At 49.2% G+C, this 17,712-nt stretch overlaps 6 protein-coding genes across 6 annotated transcripts; 5 read left to right on the forward strand and 1 right to left on the reverse strand.

Annotated features, from left to right (window-relative positions):
* Window positions 1-411: 411 nt before the first annotated feature.
* Window positions 412-1,314, reverse strand: TrAtP1_007459 (uncharacterized protein; the record flags this gene model as incomplete). The annotated part of the gene is made up of 1 exon (XM_066113530.1): window positions 412-1,314. The coding sequence occupies one exon, from the start codon at window positions 1,312-1,314 to the stop codon at window positions 412-414; it is 903 nt and encodes a 300-aa protein (XP_065969616.1).
* A 947-nt stretch (window positions 1,315-2,261) lies between these two features.
* On the forward strand, window positions 2,262-7,519 carry TrAtP1_007460 (uncharacterized protein; the record flags this gene model as incomplete). The annotated part of the gene is made up of 6 exons (XM_066113531.1): window positions 2,262-2,383; window positions 2,436-2,474; window positions 2,648-2,664; window positions 3,094-3,334; window positions 3,390-4,986; window positions 5,084-7,519. The coding sequence occupies 6 exons, from the start codon at window positions 2,262-2,264 to the stop codon at window positions 7,517-7,519; spliced, it is 4,452 nt and encodes a 1,483-aa protein (XP_065969617.1).
* Window positions 7,520-7,884: 365 nt separating this feature from the next.
* On the forward strand, window positions 7,885-8,530 carry TrAtP1_007461 (uncharacterized protein; the record flags this gene model as incomplete). The annotated part of the gene is made up of 5 exons (XM_014093072.2): window positions 7,885-8,009; window positions 8,065-8,129; window positions 8,191-8,251; window positions 8,315-8,377; window positions 8,440-8,530. The coding sequence occupies 5 exons, from the start codon at window positions 7,885-7,887 to the stop codon at window positions 8,528-8,530; spliced, it is 405 nt and encodes a 134-aa protein (XP_013948547.1).
* A 629-nt stretch (window positions 8,531-9,159) lies between these two features.
* Window positions 9,160-12,915, forward strand: TrAtP1_007462 (uncharacterized protein). Its single transcript, XM_014093073.2, has 4 exons — window positions 9,160-9,486; window positions 9,611-9,987; window positions 10,053-12,042; window positions 12,095-12,915. The coding sequence occupies exons 1-4, from the start codon at window positions 9,481-9,483 to the stop codon at window positions 12,821-12,823; spliced, it is 3,102 nt and encodes a 1,033-aa protein (XP_013948548.2). The 5' UTR covers window positions 9,160-9,480; the 3' UTR covers window positions 12,824-12,915.
* Window positions 12,916-13,647: 732 nt separating this feature from the next.
* TrAtP1_007463 (uncharacterized protein) lies at window positions 13,648-14,762 on the forward strand (the record flags this gene model as incomplete). The annotated part of the gene is made up of 4 exons (XM_066113532.1): window positions 13,648-13,650; window positions 13,709-13,791; window positions 13,844-14,165; window positions 14,226-14,762. 4 exons carry the CDS (start codon window positions 13,648-13,650, stop codon window positions 14,760-14,762), a joined length of 945 nt encoding a protein of 314 aa, XP_065969618.1.
* A 1,497-nt stretch (window positions 14,763-16,259) lies between these two features.
* TrAtP1_007464 (uncharacterized protein) lies at window positions 16,260-17,683 on the forward strand (the record flags this gene model as incomplete). The annotated part of the gene is made up of 3 exons (XM_066113533.1): window positions 16,260-16,357; window positions 16,423-16,547; window positions 16,611-17,683. 3 exons carry the CDS (start codon window positions 16,260-16,262, stop codon window positions 17,681-17,683), a joined length of 1,296 nt encoding a protein of 431 aa, XP_065969619.1.
* Between the last annotated feature and the right edge of the window lie 29 nt (window positions 17,684-17,712).

Consider the following 17,712-nt stretch of genomic DNA (forward strand, 5'->3'; position numbering starts at 1 on the left):
CTTGAAATTCAATGTGGCAGCCAATATTCGATCCCAATTCCAAGCTTCCTACAACAAACATTCTGAATTGTGTCCTTTACCACCCTACAAAGAGGGCGAGCGGGACATCTCTGCACGCTTGTCTGGTGAGACAGACGGCGAGCGGACAAATGGCATGGAGACCGACCTCGCCTTTCCTTTGGCAATCACTTGCTTCTTGGTGGCGGTAGTGGCCTCCTCGCTCAAAAAGCGTCTCTTCATGGATGAAGTGTTGGCGTTGATTTTGGTTGGAGTGCCAACCGTTTGAGCCCGCTTAGGAGTGGACTTGATGGGAGTAGACTTGAAAGCAGTGGACTTGAAAGGAGTAGACTTGGTAGGAGTAGACTCGACGCTCTGTTTGCCTGAATCTTTTCCAAAGCTTGGACTTCGCATCTAGCTAGGTTTAAACTTGGTCTTCAAGGCAGTTGGGAAGACGCGACGCGTAGTAGCGCTGCGAGCGTCATCTTCTTCAGCGGCGTTTCGGGGCACCTTGTTTCTGGCATTGTCCTCCGCAGTGGCGCGTTTCTGAGCGCGACGCACTTCTGCAAGACGATGCGAGATCAAAGACTGAACAGCTTCGGCAGGCGTGATCTTCTCGACAGAGCTGTCGATCATGCCGAGGCGGTTGGTCTCTGGCTGCGGAATACTGGCAAGCTGTCCAATGGGATACAATCCCTGCGGAGCGGCGAATGATAGAGCAATTCTGCCTCGAGAAATGCGCTTGCCAGGACCCATCAGGTGAGCCTTGGTGATAACTCTCTTCTCTCTTTCAGTCAGCTTCCATTCGTTGTCTTTGAGGGAAACGTCGATTGCGGGATTCTTGTCTCGCTCCTCAAAGTGCTCCAGGAGGCGCTGTAGGCCGGCGGAGAAATGAGTCTTGACATTGCTCTTGGTCACTTCTGGGTCTCTTTGGCGGAGAATCCAGCGCTGTCTGGCTCGCAAAAGGGCAAAAGCCACAGCTCTGGCCATACCAGGCGACAGATCAATGTTTTGACTTTGAGAGGTGGTAGTAGCGACCACCGCCCAATACATGTCAAAGTCTCGCTCTTCGATGACGGGAATCCACTTGTTGCACTGAACGAATAGCTTGCTCAGGTGCGCAATACCAGCGTCCGTTGCCTTGAACCCCTCCTGTGGGCACAGCACAGCGAGGAGTTCTTTATCCGAGGCTTTGTCTTGCAAGATGGAAGCGCCAGACAGGAAGTAGACTCCTTCAGTGGTGTTGGTGATGGTGTGGAAGAGATCCTTGCGCAGGGACTCCAAGCTGCGGCTTCGGCGAAGTGCTCCGAACACCATGGTGAAAGATTGATGGAAAGCACTGTTTTGAAACTATATGCAGGTTAGTACATGAAGCTATTATTTTATATCACCTGTAGGTACTTACTAAGGTGTAGCTGAAGTGTTGTGATGCCCAAAGGGCTGGAAGCTGGTGTTGACTGTAACGTAACCAAACAACGCGCTCAGGTTCGCGTAGTTGAGGAAAAGAAAACAAAACAATGTTTACTGGCCGGGCAGAAATTGGCATTATAAACAAATGGTAGCTGGGTAACCAGCTGGCAACGATGAGGGTCGGTGCAATCTTCGCTGGCCTGTGGCCAGTTGGCACTCGGTCCTGGCAGCTGTATATGCAACCACAGTGCACCGCCAAGCAAAGGTATAGCTAATAATAGAAGATTCCAGAAAGAAAAGTGTAGCTATGGTATCCAGAAACAATTGGTCGAAATTGTAAGGGTTGTTGAGATCTGTGGCGCTTTAGGAGGTTGTCTGGGGTGTAGGAGTTGAAGAACTGCAAGAATTGTTTACTTGGATATATACTCAATTGCAGTAGGGTATCCTTATCTGGTACAAAACTATAAATTCTATCCTGAAATCCTGAAATCCTCTTTCAAAAAGGCTCCTGTGTAGCTTTCTTCTATTGCCTTTTTCTCTTTCCTCCTGTGCGCTGGTTGCTACTGTGACGCTTCAATGTTTGTTTACATGCGGGCAACTTTATGAATCCAGCACCCCGAGCCAGAATTGTACATTTTCAACTAGAAAATAAGAAAAGAGCCATATTTGTAAGTAATTCTATTTGTATACATGGTTTTATCGTGGTCCTACTAAATATAATTCTTTCTCTCAGTTGGCGTCCCTCAGGGTTCCAGCTCTCTCTTTGCAGCGCACTCCCATCAGAGAGTCGGCAGTACTAGGAAACAACGCATATCAGTCCTGTATTTGGCAATACCATCTGCCTGCTCTTGGGAATGATTTCCATCATCCCAATTACAGCCCACTTTTCTCATCCTACAGCCTTTTGCAAATTCCATCACGGCCCCTGCGCGGCTCGGCGCTTCGAGTGGGCGCTTAGTAGCGCATTCCGTGATAGGTGAGTGAATACGCACAGTATTCAATCAACTAACAACCAACAACGAAAAAAGGCCGACTCCGCCGTGGGTATCTGCAACAATGTGTTGGTTGTATGTTCTCGGTAAATCGATAAATAATACGTGATTCATCCAAACCCTCGTCCGAACAGGCCATTATCACATAAACCCCGCCCACACCTGGTTTCATAACCGCTGCCTCTCTTGCCTCCTCATCCGCATCTGCATGTGCATCGCCTGCTGTTCCCGGCCTCGTGTTCCACAAGATTCTCTTTTCGGACAGGTATGTATGACAGGTTTCTCTCATGTCTTCCAGCCTTCTTTTTTCTTCCTTTCGTCTGGTTCTCTATGTTTCTTGGTAGCTCCCGTTCCACCCTAGCTGTGATTTCTTCCCTAGATGCGATCTCTTTGCTAGATGCGATCTCTTTGTTAGCTACAGTTCCTGTCTTGGATGCGATTTCTTTCCTAGCGCTCATTTCTTGCCTGGCTGCAATCTATCCCGCTGTATTTTTTTATACCCATTTGCCCTTTTCGCGCATATATGGCGTTATCATGGACGTGTTGGGCCTTTTATCCAACATCTCACAGGTCGTTGACCTCCTTGTCAAAATCGGCGTCATGTGCTCAATATACTGCTTCGACGTTAAAAACGCCCCCAAAGAAGTGCGGCTGCTCTTGAGGGAGGTCGATCGGCTAACAGTTGTTATCAAAGAGCTCGAAATCTTACTCAATGGATCGAAAGGGGCCACCAAGATAGAATCGCCCGTCTTACGGCAAACCGTTTTCGACCTCCGCAAGCTGCTAGCAGAGCTAGTAGCGAAACTAGATCTAGGAGCGAAGAATACTTCTACTAGGGCTATGTGGCCGTTTAAGAAACGAGAAATTCACGATATTTTAGCTACCATTGATAGGCAAAAGGCCAATATTGTGCTAAATATGAGCATTGAGCAAACGTTTGTTTATCCCCCTCTCCGAGCGAGTAGCATCTTTCTGACAAATATGTTATAGATCAATCCTCGTCGACGTGCATCAAGAATTTGTTCTATCGAAACTCAGAGTCGCAGAAGCCGCTACCTTCGACTCCAGCGTAGATGGAGAGCAGTCGTACTGCCTTCCAGGCACGCGGACTGAAGTCATCGCACAGATCCGACATTGGAGCACCGAGCAGAATGGCCAGTCTATCTTCTGGTTGAACGGTATGGCGGGCACTGGCAAATCGACTATTTCTCGAACAGTGGCCCAGCTATCAGGCAATAATGATGTTTTTGGAGCGAGCTTCTTCTTCAAAAGAGGTGAAGGAAATCGTGGGAGGGCAACATTTCTCTTCACCACAATAGCCGCCCAGCTTGTCCGCCGACTGCCGTGCCTCGCTCCTCATGTCCGCGAAGTTTTGGTTCTTGAACCTTTTATTCATGAAAAACCTCTGAATGACCAATTCCAAAAGTTGATTGTAGACCCACTAAGCAAGAATCCGCGATGCTGGGGGCCAAACTTGCTTATTGTTATTGACGCTCTGGATGAATGTGGCTCAGAGGATGATATGAGAGCATTGATCGGCGTCTTCTCAAAGGCACAGGATACGATCAGTCCTCGGGTCAAATTTTTTCTCACAAGTAGGCCAGAGCTGCCAATCCGGCTTGGGTTCGAGAAAATTGGTGGAAAATATGATAATTTGCTTCTCGCGGCAGTTCCTGCCACTACTATCGCACTCGATATTGAGCTGTTTATGCGAAATAAACTTCAGACAATCAAGGCAGATTATAACATGTCCGTTTCCGAGCATCGCAAAATAGCATCCGACTGGCCTGGAACAGATTCACTGCAAAAGCTCATTACTACAGCTATTCCTCTGTTCATCGCCGCAGCAACAATCTGCCGTTTCCTGAGCGACCGAAGATTAGGAAGCCCTCACCATCAACTCAACAGACTTCTCGAGTATCAAACAATAAAGATATCGGGCATGGATATGACGTATCTTCCAGTCTTGGATCGCCTGACTGCTGGTCTTTTGCCTAGCAAAAGACAAGAAGTCCTGCAAAGATTCCGATATTTAATCGGCTCCATCATCAATTTGGCTCGGCCTCTATCCATTAGAAGCCTTTCTAATCTCCTTGGGATTTCAACAGATGTTATTGAAGATCAGCTCGATCTTTTGCATTCAGTTCTTAGCGTCCCTACGGATTTAGATACTCCTGTGAGACTGCTGCATCTCTCTTTTCGGGATTTCTTGGTTGACGCTGAAGAAACACACTCCAAAAATGACTTCTGGGTAGATGAACAAGCATCTCACTCAAAGTTATTCTCGCAGTGTCTTGAGCTGCTATCTCATAATCTCAAGGAAGACGTCTGTTGTCTTCAATCTCCAGAAACACTCCATTCAGATATAAGCCAAGCGGTCATTGACGAATGTTTGCCCGCCGAAATTCGATATGCTTGCATACATTGGGCCTATCATCGCAAATTTAGCAATCGCAGAATATGTGATAATGACGAAACGCACAAATTCTTGGCAAAGTACTTACTCAATTGGCTTGAGGCGCTTAGTATTCTGAAGCAAAGCGCCGAGAGTATTCATATACTGGATGTTTTACTGAGTAAACTTGACGTACGTGATAATCAAGTTGCTAACTACATCCACTACATCCATGTCCGCTGGATTATAATACTTTGATCTGTATAACTGACAGCTAATTTAACAATAGACAACAGACGCTCAAGCGGTTGGAAACCTTTTGCGAGATGCACGGCGCTTTGTCTTCGCGAATCTAGACACAATGAATAAAGTGCCGCTGCAAATATATTCTTCTGCACTCATATTTGCTCCAGAACAGAGCATCGTTCGAGAGCTGTTCGACACAAGCATTCCGTTATGGGTGACTACTCGGCCTATAATGCAAAAGAACTGGGACCCTTGTCTGGCAACATTCAAGACACAATTTACACAAGGAGCCAAAATTCTATCTTTTCCTACCAGTGATAAATTTCTCTTTCTGATTGGAGGGACGATGGAAATTTGGGATATGAGAACGATTTCTTGCATCGCAGTGTACAATGGAGTACTATCCGAATCTGTTCGTTTCTCACCTGATGGCAACGATCTCTTCTATCTTACTTGGCGCAAAACTCTTCAGATTATGAGTACGGCTACAAGAAGCTGTGTCGCTGAGTTCAGAGGCCATACAGACACAATTACATTCGCCATGTTTTCTCCAGATGGTCAACAGCTTGCTTCATCGTCCAGTGATGGAAGCCTAAAAATATGGAACAAGATAACCGGCAGGTGTACCGCAACTTATCAATTCAATCGTGACGACAAAATGATTGGATTTTCACCGGATGGGGCATTATTTATAATAATCTCGAACAAAACTTTGCAATTTCTCGGTTCAAAAGCCACTGGTCGTAAGCTAACGTACGACAACCACTGTCACCGCGCCAGCAGAGCTTTTCTTTCTTATGAAAGCCAAAAATTGGTATCCATTGAAGCACGCGACACTATCAGGTTTACAGATATATCGACTGGTATTAGCTTGGATGCTGAAGGCGTGGATGGGAGCAGTCGCATACCCTTGATCTTCTTGTCTGGCGGCCAACGATTAATTTGCCCTTTGCAGAGCATGGCTGGGTCGGGACGTCGGACTATTGGAATCTGGAATACAATGACAGCCATTTGCGAGATTGTACTGGAAGGCCATAGGGCCCATATATCCGACATTATTCTATCAAGCGACGAAAAGAGAATTGCATCAGCTTCGTTCGATAAAAGTATAAGAGTATGGGACGCACAAAATGGGTCTTGCATAGCCACATACATCGGCCACAGCGAGCCATTATACAACATTGCTTACTCTTCGGACGGAACTTTACTTATATCGTTGGATCACCAGGGTAACTCAAAAGTCTGGGATACTAACTCAGAAATACAGCCACAAAAAATAGAAAGTCACGGAAGCGCAGTCCTCGAAGTTGTTCTTTCTCCAGACAAGAAAAGGGCCGTAACTACCGCTGGGGAGCGCACCATCAAGCTCTGGGATACTGCCACTGGCGAGTGTATCACGACGGGTGAAAGGCACATACTTTTGGCCAAGGTGCCTTTGGTGGTACCTCACGATATTCTTTCGGCTCCTTATGATCACATTATTGAATATAGTGATCTATATGGCTGGCCAAGGTCAATTCAATTTTCCCAAGACGGCTCTAATTTTGTTTCTACAAGTGAAGATTTGGGACCTAAGCTTTGGGACACAGACACCGGTGGCTACGAGCTGTTATATGAAAGGAAGCACGGTCCCACCATATCCGTCTCAAATTCACAAAACGATACGGCAGTTTCGTTCGCGTCCAGAGAAGGTACGGTGATGTATTGGGATATTGCATCGAAAAAACTCCTTGGTTCCTTCGGCACTGAAACAGACGCTTTGTCATATCTCACGTTTTCACCTGATGGCAATTATCTTATGCTTGGCTATGAGGATGGAGCTGTTCGGTTATATCATTTACCAACTGGAAAGTGGAGGAAAATGAGCGAGGCGCATGAGAGGCTGGTAAATCTTATCACAATGTCAGCAGATGGTACGACATTGGCTTCTTACGGCGTTGGGGAAGTCATAATTTGGGAAACAGACACATGTGCGTCCATTGCCAAGCATGAATTAGCTTCCCATACTTCAGGAATAAGCCAAATTCTGTTTTCTCCCGACACCCGATACCTCATCGCCCTCTATACAACAGATAAAGTCAAGGTTGAGTTTCTTTGTGCCTCAACGGGACACAGCATTGCTCAACTAGAGATGTGTGGGCTTGCCAACCATATGGAATTCGACTCTGCCGGATCTAGTCTGCTTATTACTACCAATGTGGGCACACTTACAGTCGACCCGCCTACCCTTCAGGAGGCAAAAGCCATAGGGCTTGGCTTGAGCAACGACGGCGAGTGGATTACATGGGATTCTCGCAATTTGCTCTGGCTGCCGCCCACATTCAAAATATCGGCATCGGATATTGATGTCGCGGCATCCCTGGTTGCTCTCGGGACTCGCCTCGGGCGGCTGCTCTTGATTGGCATTGATGCCTCCAAAATTCCTTCACCTACGGATACTGTCGCGCTGAACCTTTTGGACGCCACGAATGTGCCTTGAGCTAGCCACATACTTGACACCGCCGCCCGAGGCTGCAGCGCGTGTGGAAGCTTTACCGCCAAGCACATTGCAGGCTTTAGCGGGGCGAGCTCGTAAGCAGCAGTCCAATGTGGACTTTGAGGATGTTAGAGTGCCCCTTAGAACAGTTTAGGGATAGCAACGTGGCGTTGCCACCCTCCTATCCTTACGGCAAAGTCGTCATCGTGGATCAGCTCGGAAGAGACGCTGTATTATTACCCCGCCGACAAGATAATGGAGGGGTTGAGCCGTCCTGTTTGAAGCTATAAAAACTTCGCTTGCACGGATAGCATCTTGACTTGTTTATTCTTGTCGAAACAATTGCCATCGCTTAATTACCAGCTACAATGAGTGTCACAGTTACTACTTTGCAACAAGGCTCTGGCGAGAGTCCTCTGAAGGGAGACAAGATCGTCATGCACTACACCGGCTGGCTGAAGGACACCTCTCAGCCGGAGAATAAGGGGAAACAGTAAACAACACAACTAAACTGCGGTATCGGCTACATTACTCATACTTTATCCTAGATTTGACTCTTCTATTGGGCGAGGAACTTTCGAGACCGCAATTGGAGTAGGAAGCGTCATTGGAGGTATAGTGTCCAATTTTACTTTGTGTAAACGACGGCTTTACTCACATTTTCTGCCTCATAGGATGGGATCATGGTGTTCCCACCATGAAGGTTGGTGGGAAGGCAAGGCTTGAAATTACAAGGTATGGTTCGGTAACATTGAAATCTACATCTTCGAGTACCATACTAACAGAGGTTGGTCATAGCGACTGGGCATACGGTGCCAGGGGTTATCCACCTATCATTCCTGCCAGATCAGACCTCATCTTGTAAGTTCCAGCCAAGGCAGATTGGTGTTAATATCGAGCATAGCGACTAACAGTTACGATAGTGACGTTGAGCTATTGAATTTCATCCCGGCGCCGGCGGACCAAAGAAAACCATGGCCCGCGAATTGGTTTGATAACGTTACTTTGAATTGATGATAGCTGGTTAGAAAAAGCATCGTCGAAGTAACGCCCGTTATCTATACTGTCATTCATCCGAGCAAGATCTTGCCTACATATCTGGTTTCTAGTAGTACTTGCCTACCTATGTAGAGGACTTTTGGATATCTAGGTAGTGTCAATACAGAAATGCGCTATGCGTACCAGCTATCAGCACATGTAGCTTGCGTCCCGAAGCATTTGCGCGGTTGTAGACACAGCTACATGTATTCTATGCCGTAAAAGGACCTGTCGGGGAGAAACAGTCAATTATTTGACTTGACGGTTATGCCTAAAATTATACAATATTCATGACATGTATCGAGACCAGACGCGCAGCCGCCAAAACTGGCGTTGGTGGGAGCTTCCATGGCGGTCCGAGAGCTTCCACCGGGTACCTGCCGGCTGTCATTCGAGCTGCTTCCAACAGCTTCACAGCGCCCAACGGCGCTTCTCTGCCTGGGCCAATCGCCGTCAATAATTTTTTAGCAGGCAGTGCCCCGCTCCTGTTGCCCCGCCTGCCCCTCTTCTCGGTACATGCTCGTTGTACCTTGAATGTTGCTCGCACTGGTGCCGTGACAACGATTGGCCACATTACCTCATCAAAAGAACTGGAGCCTTGCTGGAATCAACCAACGCCTTGCCAAGCAGACGGCCGTGATTCTCGCATCTCCATTACAAACCAAGCACTTGCTGTCACGACCTCCTCCTCTTGCGAGCATCATCTTGCATTTCTTCGGGAACAGACTCTCTCTGGCATATCTCAGCCAGCCTCGCATAAACCCTCCCCTCAGGCTCCCTCTACCTCGTCTGCAGCATCTAGGTGGGGTCTCGCTCGACCTAGGTGCTGGATTACCATATCCAAGATTTCGTCACAGGCCAGCTCCGGAGCGCTGGCGAAGCGAAGACTCTCCGAAGGGGAGTCTCGACCAGATCACAAGAGGACCATGGCTGTGAGTTTTGCTCTCTACAAACCTTCTACGTCGCGCTGGCTGCCTCTTTGTTCTCGGCGACAAGTGACATAACATGACGTGATTTGGCAAGAGAAGCAAGCTGACCAGACTTCCGTTTCAAAAGGCCTCCAAGCTTCCCGAGGTCGATCTTGCGACCAGAATGCAAGTCGACGAGTCTGTTATTGGAACCACAGACATCGACGAATCTCTCTACAGCCGACAGCTCTATGTCCTGGGACACGAGGCCATGCGCCGCATGGGCGCCTCCAACGTCCTCGTTGTTGGTCTCAAGGGTCTTGGTGTAGAGATTGCGAAGAATATTGCCCTGGCCGGTGTCAAGAGCTTGACCGTCTACGACCCTGCTCCAGTCAAGATTGCGGATCTCTCGGCTCAGTTCTTTTTGACCCCAGCGGATGTTGGCAAGCCCAGGGACGAGGTCACAGCCCCGCGTGTCGCTGAACTGAACGCCTATACTCCCGTCAAGGTCCACCAATCTCCTGGGTATGATCAATTATTATAAAATTTCATAATTTTGGTTATCTAAGCTAACTAATTTTCCATCACAGAATCGAGGATAACCTTTCACAGTTCGACAAGTACCAGGTCGTGGTGCTGACCAATTCACCAATCTCCATACAAAAGACTGTGGGTGATTACTGCCACTCCAAGGGAATCTTCGTTGTAGTTGTCGACACATTTGGCCTGTTTGGCTCCATCTTCTGCGATTTTGGCGATAAGTTTACCATCATCGATCCGACCGGCGAGGCTCCTGTGAGCGGCATTATTGCTGGTATTGATGAGGAGGGTTTGGTGTCGGCACTCGACGAAACACGACATGGCCTTGAAGATGGCGACTTTGTCACATTTTCCGAAGTTGAGGGCATGGAGAAGCTGAACGGCTGCGAGCCACGCAAAGTTACAGTTAAGGGGCCGTATACTTTCTCTATTGGCGATGTCTCAGGCCTCGGACAGTATCTGCGTGGAGGCATCTACCAGCAGGTCAAGATGCCCAAGGTGGTCGATTTCAAGAGCTTCACAGCTGCTCTCAAGGAGCCTGATTTCCTCATTTCTGACTATGCCAAATTCGATCGCCCTCAGCAGCTTCATCTGGGATTCCAGGCTCTTCATGCCTTCCAGGTCGCCAATGGACGACTGCCCAACCCCATGGATGAGAAGGATGCCATTGTAGTCCTCGAGGCTGCCAAAACATTTGCCGCCGATGAAAAGCTCGAGATCGACATTGATGAAAAGCTTTTGAAAGAGCTGAGTTTCCAAGCTCTTGGTGATCTTAGCCCCATGGCAGCATTGTTTGGTGGCATTGCTGCTCAGGAGGTCCTCAAGGCCGTGTCTGGCAAGTTCAACCCCATCCAGCAATGGATGTACTTTGACTCGCTAGAGTCCCTTCCAACCTCTACCAAGCGAAGCCCAGAGCTTTGCAAGCCAATTGGCAGCCGTTATGATGGTCAGATCGCCGTCTTCGGAACTGAATACCAAGAGAAGATTGCCAACCTCAAGCAATTTCTCGTTGGCGCTGGTGCCATTGGTTGTGAAATGCTCAAGAACTGGGCAATGATTGGCCTGGGAACAGGTCCCAACGGCAAGATTTACGTGACCGACATGGACTCTATCGAGAAGAGCAACCTCAACCGACAATTCCTTTTCCGAGCCGCCGATGTTGGCAGCATGAAGAGCGACTGCGCTGCCAAGGCTGTGCAGCGCATGAACCCGGAGCTGGTAGGCCACATTGAGACGCTGCGAGAGCGCGTTAGTCCCGAGACTGAGCACGTCTTCAACGAGGAATTCTGGCGAAGCCTAGATGGTGTCACCAACGCTCTGGACAATGTCGAAGCAAGAACTTATGTCGACCGACGATGCGTCTTCTTCCGAAAGCCGTTGCTTGAGAGCGGAACTCTGGGTACCAAGGGCAACACACAAGTTGTCCTGCCCCACCTGACAGAGTCGTACTCCTCTTCTCAGGATCCTCCCGAGAAAGAGTTTCCCATGTGTACCATTCGAAGCTTCCCCAACAAGATTGAGCACACGATTGCTTGGTCCAAGGAGTACATGTTTGAGAAGTTCTTTGTCAAGTCTCCCCAGACTGTCAACCTGTACCTGACGCAGCCCAACTTCATCGAGGCTACGCTCAAGCAGGGCGGCAACCACAAGGAAACTCTAGAGACCATCCGCAACTATCTGACCACAGAGCGGCCTCGCACTTTTGAGGATTGTATTGCGTGGGCCCGTCTGCTCTTTGAGGCGGAGTTTGCGAACAAGGTCCAACAGCTTCTGTACAACTTCCCCAAGGACTCTACCACCTCCGGCGGCACCCCATTCTGGTCTGGCCCGAAGAGAGCCCCAGATGCGCTCAAATTTGACCCCAACAATGCAACTCACTTTGGATTCATTGTTTCTGCGGCCAACCTCCATGCATTCAACTTCAACATCAAGTCTCCTGGCACTGATAGGTCCATCTATCTGAAGGAACTCGAAAATGTCATTGTGCCCGACTTTTCCCCTGACGCAAACGTCAAGATTCAAGCTGATGACAAGGAGCCTGTAAGTTTTTATAATCTACTTTCCCGTTTTCTAATTCTAACTTTGTCTCCAGGATCCCAATGCCAGCACCTTTGATGACACTGATGAGCTTAGTTCTCTCAGCGCAAGTCTTCCATCGGCTAGCACTTTGGCTGGCTTCCAGCTGCAGCCTGTTGAGTTTGAAAAGGACGATGATACCAACCACCACATTGACTTCATCACTGCTTGCAGCAACCTAAGAGCAGAGAATTACAAGATTGAGCCTGCCGATCGACACAAGACCAAGTTCATTGCGGGCAAAATTATCCCAGCCATTGCCACCACTACTGCCCTTGTCACAGGCCTCGTCGTCCTTGAGCTTTACAAGGTCATCGATGGCAAGGATGACATTGAGCAGTTCAAGAACGGCTTCATCAACCTGGCTTTGCCATTCTTCGGATTTAGTGAGCCCATTGCCAGCCCCAAGGTAGAGTACAAGGGACCCGACGGCAAGGTCAAGCTGGACAAAATTTGGGACCGATTTGAGGTCGACAATATCACGTTGAAGGAGCTTCTTGATCACTTTGAAGCAAAGGGCCTCAGCATTAGCATGCTCAGCTCGGGCGTCAGCTTGCTGTATGCAAGCTTCTTCCCTCCGTCCAAGTTGAAGGATCGCTATGGCTTGAAGCTCAGCGAGCTGGTGGAGACCATTTCAAAGAAGCCCGTTCCTTCGCATCAGAAGGAGCTGATCTTTGAGATGGTAGCCGAGGATCTGGACGAAGAGGATGTGGAGGTTCCGTACATCAAGGTAAATATCAAATAAGTGGGATTAGTTTTCAATAGACATGGCGCGGATCATTAGTAGCTATTACTAAATGAGTAGATATTTGAAACAAAAATGAAGTATTCACCGAGAATTTTCATATCATGCCGTCATTGTGTATTGCTTTATTTACTTTTGTAGATTGATACTCAGCGATCCTACAGTCCCATTGATTCTATGCTGGCTATGCTCAATCGAGAGGGCAAATGAATAAGCATCGGACAAACCGCCGCACTCAAAAGGCTATTCGATGGATCTCGACGCTCTACGTCTTTATTTGCATTAAGTAATATTCGCATCCCGCCCAGTAATATTGACTTCAGCGATGACTAAAGGAGAGTCATGGCTGAGTGATGCAGGCGCTAATGCGTTTCAAGGCACTATTACGTCACACTTCACAGGCGCGCTAATAGTTTCCGTACAACATGTGGATTGGTAAAGGGCATAACTGTTTGCCCAGCGCCTTTAGCAATGCTTAAGTCAGAAGAAGGTTGTGAAGCAGCTGGAAGCGCTAGAGGGGCTATTTGCATTTTCGTAGAGCTAACAGTTAGCCACAACAAGTTGTATATATAGACGTCAGGGCTCCTTTGCGGCGAGTGAGGGGTCAGATATCAATTCGATAAATGGGAGCAGCAGTTCAGCAACAGTTGAAGATCGGATTCAATCGTGGTACTATCTTGAATATTACGAGGAGTTTGACATATCAGGCATTGCCCCAAAGAGGAAATCCAAATACAAATACGCGAAGCAATTTTACGACTTATAACCCCTCTACCTCTACGAAACGTTTGTTCACTTCACAGCGGTCTTTAAATCAAAGCAACATGGTTAGTAGTCTTCACCAAGGGCTCACACAACTATATATACTAATTAGTGTTTTGTCAGGCCGCCAAAATTACTGACTGGGCCGACAAGTCTGGCGAGTTCAAGCGACAAGTCAGCTCGTTCCGCAACTGGATCTCTCGAGAGTCTGGTGCAGAGTTTCCCCCCTGAGAAGGGCAGGTATCACCTCTATGTCAGCTATGCCTGTCCATGGGCGCACCGCACCCTGATTGCACGAAAGCTCAAGGGCTTGGAGGACTTCATCACCTTCTCAGTGGTACACTGGCATCTGGGAGAGGGAGGATGGCGATTTGCCACCAAGGAGGACAAGCCGGAGGATATTCCAGGCGAGAATGTCATTCCCGACCCGCTGCACGACTACACACACCTGCGCCAGGTATACTTTGCTTCGAACAAGGATTACAGTGGGCGATTTACTGTTCCGGTGTTGTATGACAAGAAGACAAACCAGATTGTTAGCAACGAGAGCAGTGAGATCCTCCGCATGTTTGGATCAGAGGTGAGTGTCTAATATTCCAGAGAGGCCTGTGAATGGACAAAGGACTAACAACTTTGCCAGTTTGACGACTTGATTGAGGAGAAATACCGCGCTATTACCCTGTACCCAGAGAGCCTGCAGAGCCAGATCGAAGAAGCCAACGCGTGGACATACGACAGCATCAACAACGGCGTCTACAAGGCCGGCTTCGCCACCTCCAGCGAGGCCTACGAAAAGGGCGTCATCGGCGTCTTCGAGGCCCTCGACCGCGCCGAGAAGCACCTCGCCTCGCAGACCGACGGCCCCTACTTCTTCGGCAAGACGCTCACCGAGACGGACATCCGGCTGTACGTGACGCTGGCGCGCTTCGACCCGGTGTACGTGCAGCACTTCAAGTGCAACATTCGCGACATTCGCAGCGGCTACCCGCGCCTGCACAAGTGGATGCGGAACTTGTACTGGAACCACGCGGCGTTTAAGGAGACGACGCAGTTTGATCACATCAAGTGGCATTATACACGGAGCCATACGCAGATTAACCCGTATAGCATTACGCCTTTGGGGCCGCTGCCGCATATTTTGCCGCTGGAGGAGGAGGTTGCTGCGGCGAGGGCATGAAGTGCCTACTCATAAGTGGTTAATTTGATTTTTTTTCCTACTTGGAAGGATTGTGTTGGTGAGATTGGGAAAGGGGGTGTATTGGAAAGGGATTTGACTGGATGGAGTGTTTTGGAGGATGAAAGAGACAATGGTGAGAGCTGAGGATGGATTGTCTTACATGTACTGGGCTTACCCTAAGATGTGAGCACTTTGACGTGAATATGAAACCAACGATTTAATGCACCATGATCCTTCTGTAAATTGGTGAATTGAGTGGTATGTGCTTGATTCAAGTGAATTAATTCTATCTATTGATTTTCTGCGTTGATTGAACTACTAATGAAGGCTGGTGCTGTACTTATTCGACTTTCCATGTAGTCAATAGTCACCTGATGATGCCCAAAAGGTGGATTTTGGATTTGGCAGCCAACGCCACCTCATGTTTCTTTGTTTGTTGCGTATTCAAGCTTGAATAAAGTCACCAGACTAGACAACTTTACTCTCCACGAGCAAGGCTAGTATGTACTCTTTAATCAGACATCCTGTAATTCACCTCCGCTAATACAGCCAAGTGCGTGCATCCAGCCTTTAGCCTACGTCCTTGGGCTTCCAGCCTGACAGCTCCCCCTGCAGCCCCAGTCTGCCTACCGCCCGCCAGGCGCTGAAGCCCTACTCCTTGCCACTGAAGACGCTGCTAGCCGCCACTACCACCTGGCAATTTCCCTGGGTCCTTGCTCTCTTGCCGCTCCTAAAAAGCTGTCCCCACCAAAACGCAATCTGCTCCCATCATCATCACCAATTTCCCGAATCAACCAGACAGCCGACCTCTTCTCGCCCTCCTCGCCGCCTCGCTTCGCCAACCACAAACAATCGAGCAATCCCAGCGACTATCCGCACTGGCACAGACCGCAATCAGCCTCCCTTTCCAGCTCCCTCGGCGCGCAGCCACCCTGACGCAGCGTCCTCTTGTTTCCGCCCGACCGCCAAACTCTTCCCCGCGCACAAACAAATCCATTCCTCGACGCTCAGAATTGTCCCTTTTCCTCGTCCCGTCCCTTTCACGTCCTTGCTAGTTTTGTCCTCTTGTTAAATCATCTTCGTCGTTACATACTTTTGCAGCCATTCTCCTCCTTTTTCTCTTTGTTCCACCTTCTCCTTTCATTTTGCCTCTTAGTGGCAACCCCAGCTGTCTAGCTCCGCGGTCGGCTTCAGCCTCCTCCTCGAAATTGCAACGCGTCCTTTACAATCTCTACTCGTTATAGCTCTTCTACGGCCGATTCGACTGCTAGATATATACTTGCGCGGCATTCTGAGCTGGACGCCGTGCCCAGCCCCTCGATTGACACATATACGCTGCGCTACTTCACCCCACCACAAGCCAAATACTCGACACTCTCATCTTCCCTTTGCGGCTCTCGGCCGACTAGCCCTCTTTTTCTGTGACAGGGTCACCACTTTGTTGAGCGATTAGTCGAGACATTCGCCGGATGAGCGTCGCAAATTCCTCGCCTTGATATGGCCGTTCGATACACCGTAGAGCATTTGCTCTTCCTGAGAGACTCGCCGCTATGTACGAAACCTGAGAAGCTTCCTCCAGCAGAGGAATGGATGGGGTAAGTGCAGCTATGCTGAAGATGCTCTTCAAAGCCTACAATTTACTGATTTCAACTTTGTATAGGGCGCCTCCTGAAGTTCGAGTGCAGAACAAAACTACCAACGATCGGCCTCGGCCCTCTGATAATCCACTCCTCGACCAGAACAATCGCCGCACTGGCATCGGCCATGCCTCGCGGAATAGTACAAGTTGGTTCTATCTCATGTGTGAATGGGAGTATTTCTGCGGTGCTAACAATATAAATTATTAAGACCCCGAGGATATTGTCTTTGCCCCTCCTCGGATGGCATTTGCTTCCTCTGGCCGAAGCAGCAAGACGCTAGAAAGCGACAAAGCGACCAAAGACATCGATCCAGTAGGCCGTTTTGGCTTGCGCAATCGAACCAGCGAAGCAGACGGAGACCGTCTGGCAGACCGTCTGCGCGCACCTAATGCCCTTCGACGCCGCGGAGAGAACGATTTAGATGGCGAGGGGTGGAGCACTGTTAAACCCCGCAAGAGTTTTGGAGCTGAGGGTGCTGAGCGCTTCCATGGCCGCATGGGTGGCAATTTTCGAGACGAGAAGAAGCCAGTGCGGGAGAACGACCGTGATGCCACGCGCGATCGTTTGACGAGAACGTCTGACACTTTGGCCAGAGACAAAGATGCCGAGAATGACAATCGCACGCGCATTAGCGCTGGCAGAAGCAAAATCGAGTCTTGGCACAAGACCGAGCTAGTGGCGGCAGACACTCCGGCGACTGATCGAAAAGAGCGAGATCGGACAAAGAGCTGGAGAGACCGAGACACTTCTGAAACGATAGATGATCGTGCAAACGGACGAGGGGCAGCACCCGACCGGCGTTGGAACCGCGATCGCGAGCAGCGTGTAGAACGTGACCCCGAGTGGTTTGATGAGCCCGCCGAAGCACTCCGTGAAGCACACACACAGCAAGATTTCCAGAAATGGATGGAGCAGATGAAGAAGGGCAGAGGAGGCGGAGACGCTCCACCAGCATCAGCTCCTGTTCCTGAACAGGCTGCAGAGCCCGAGAGGCCTCATCTTCCCCATCAGCCCATGTCAGCTATCGAGAGTGGCCCTGACAAGTTTTTCCTTGCTTTCGGCCGCCAGAGCTCTCTTGAGCCTAATTCCCCGCCTAGTGAAGCAAATGAAGCACCTGCTAAGCCCAAGGCTGCAGGCAAGTCGTCGAGATTTACATCCTTCTTCCACCAGCCCCAAGAAGAACAGCGGAGTAGGGTAGAACAGTCGACGAGTGTACCGCCTCAGGCCACCCAGTATCCCCCCTGGCTTTGGCCCCATCCCCATGCAAGCAGCTCCTCCTGAAGAAGAGAAGCAAGCTTTCCAGCAGCTAC

The sequence above is a fragment of the Trichoderma atroviride genome, chromosome 4 (assembly GCF_020647795.1).
Source record: "Trichoderma atroviride chromosome 4, complete sequence".
Lineage (NCBI taxonomy): Eukaryota > Fungi > Ascomycota > Sordariomycetes > Hypocreales > Hypocreaceae > Trichoderma > Trichoderma atroviride.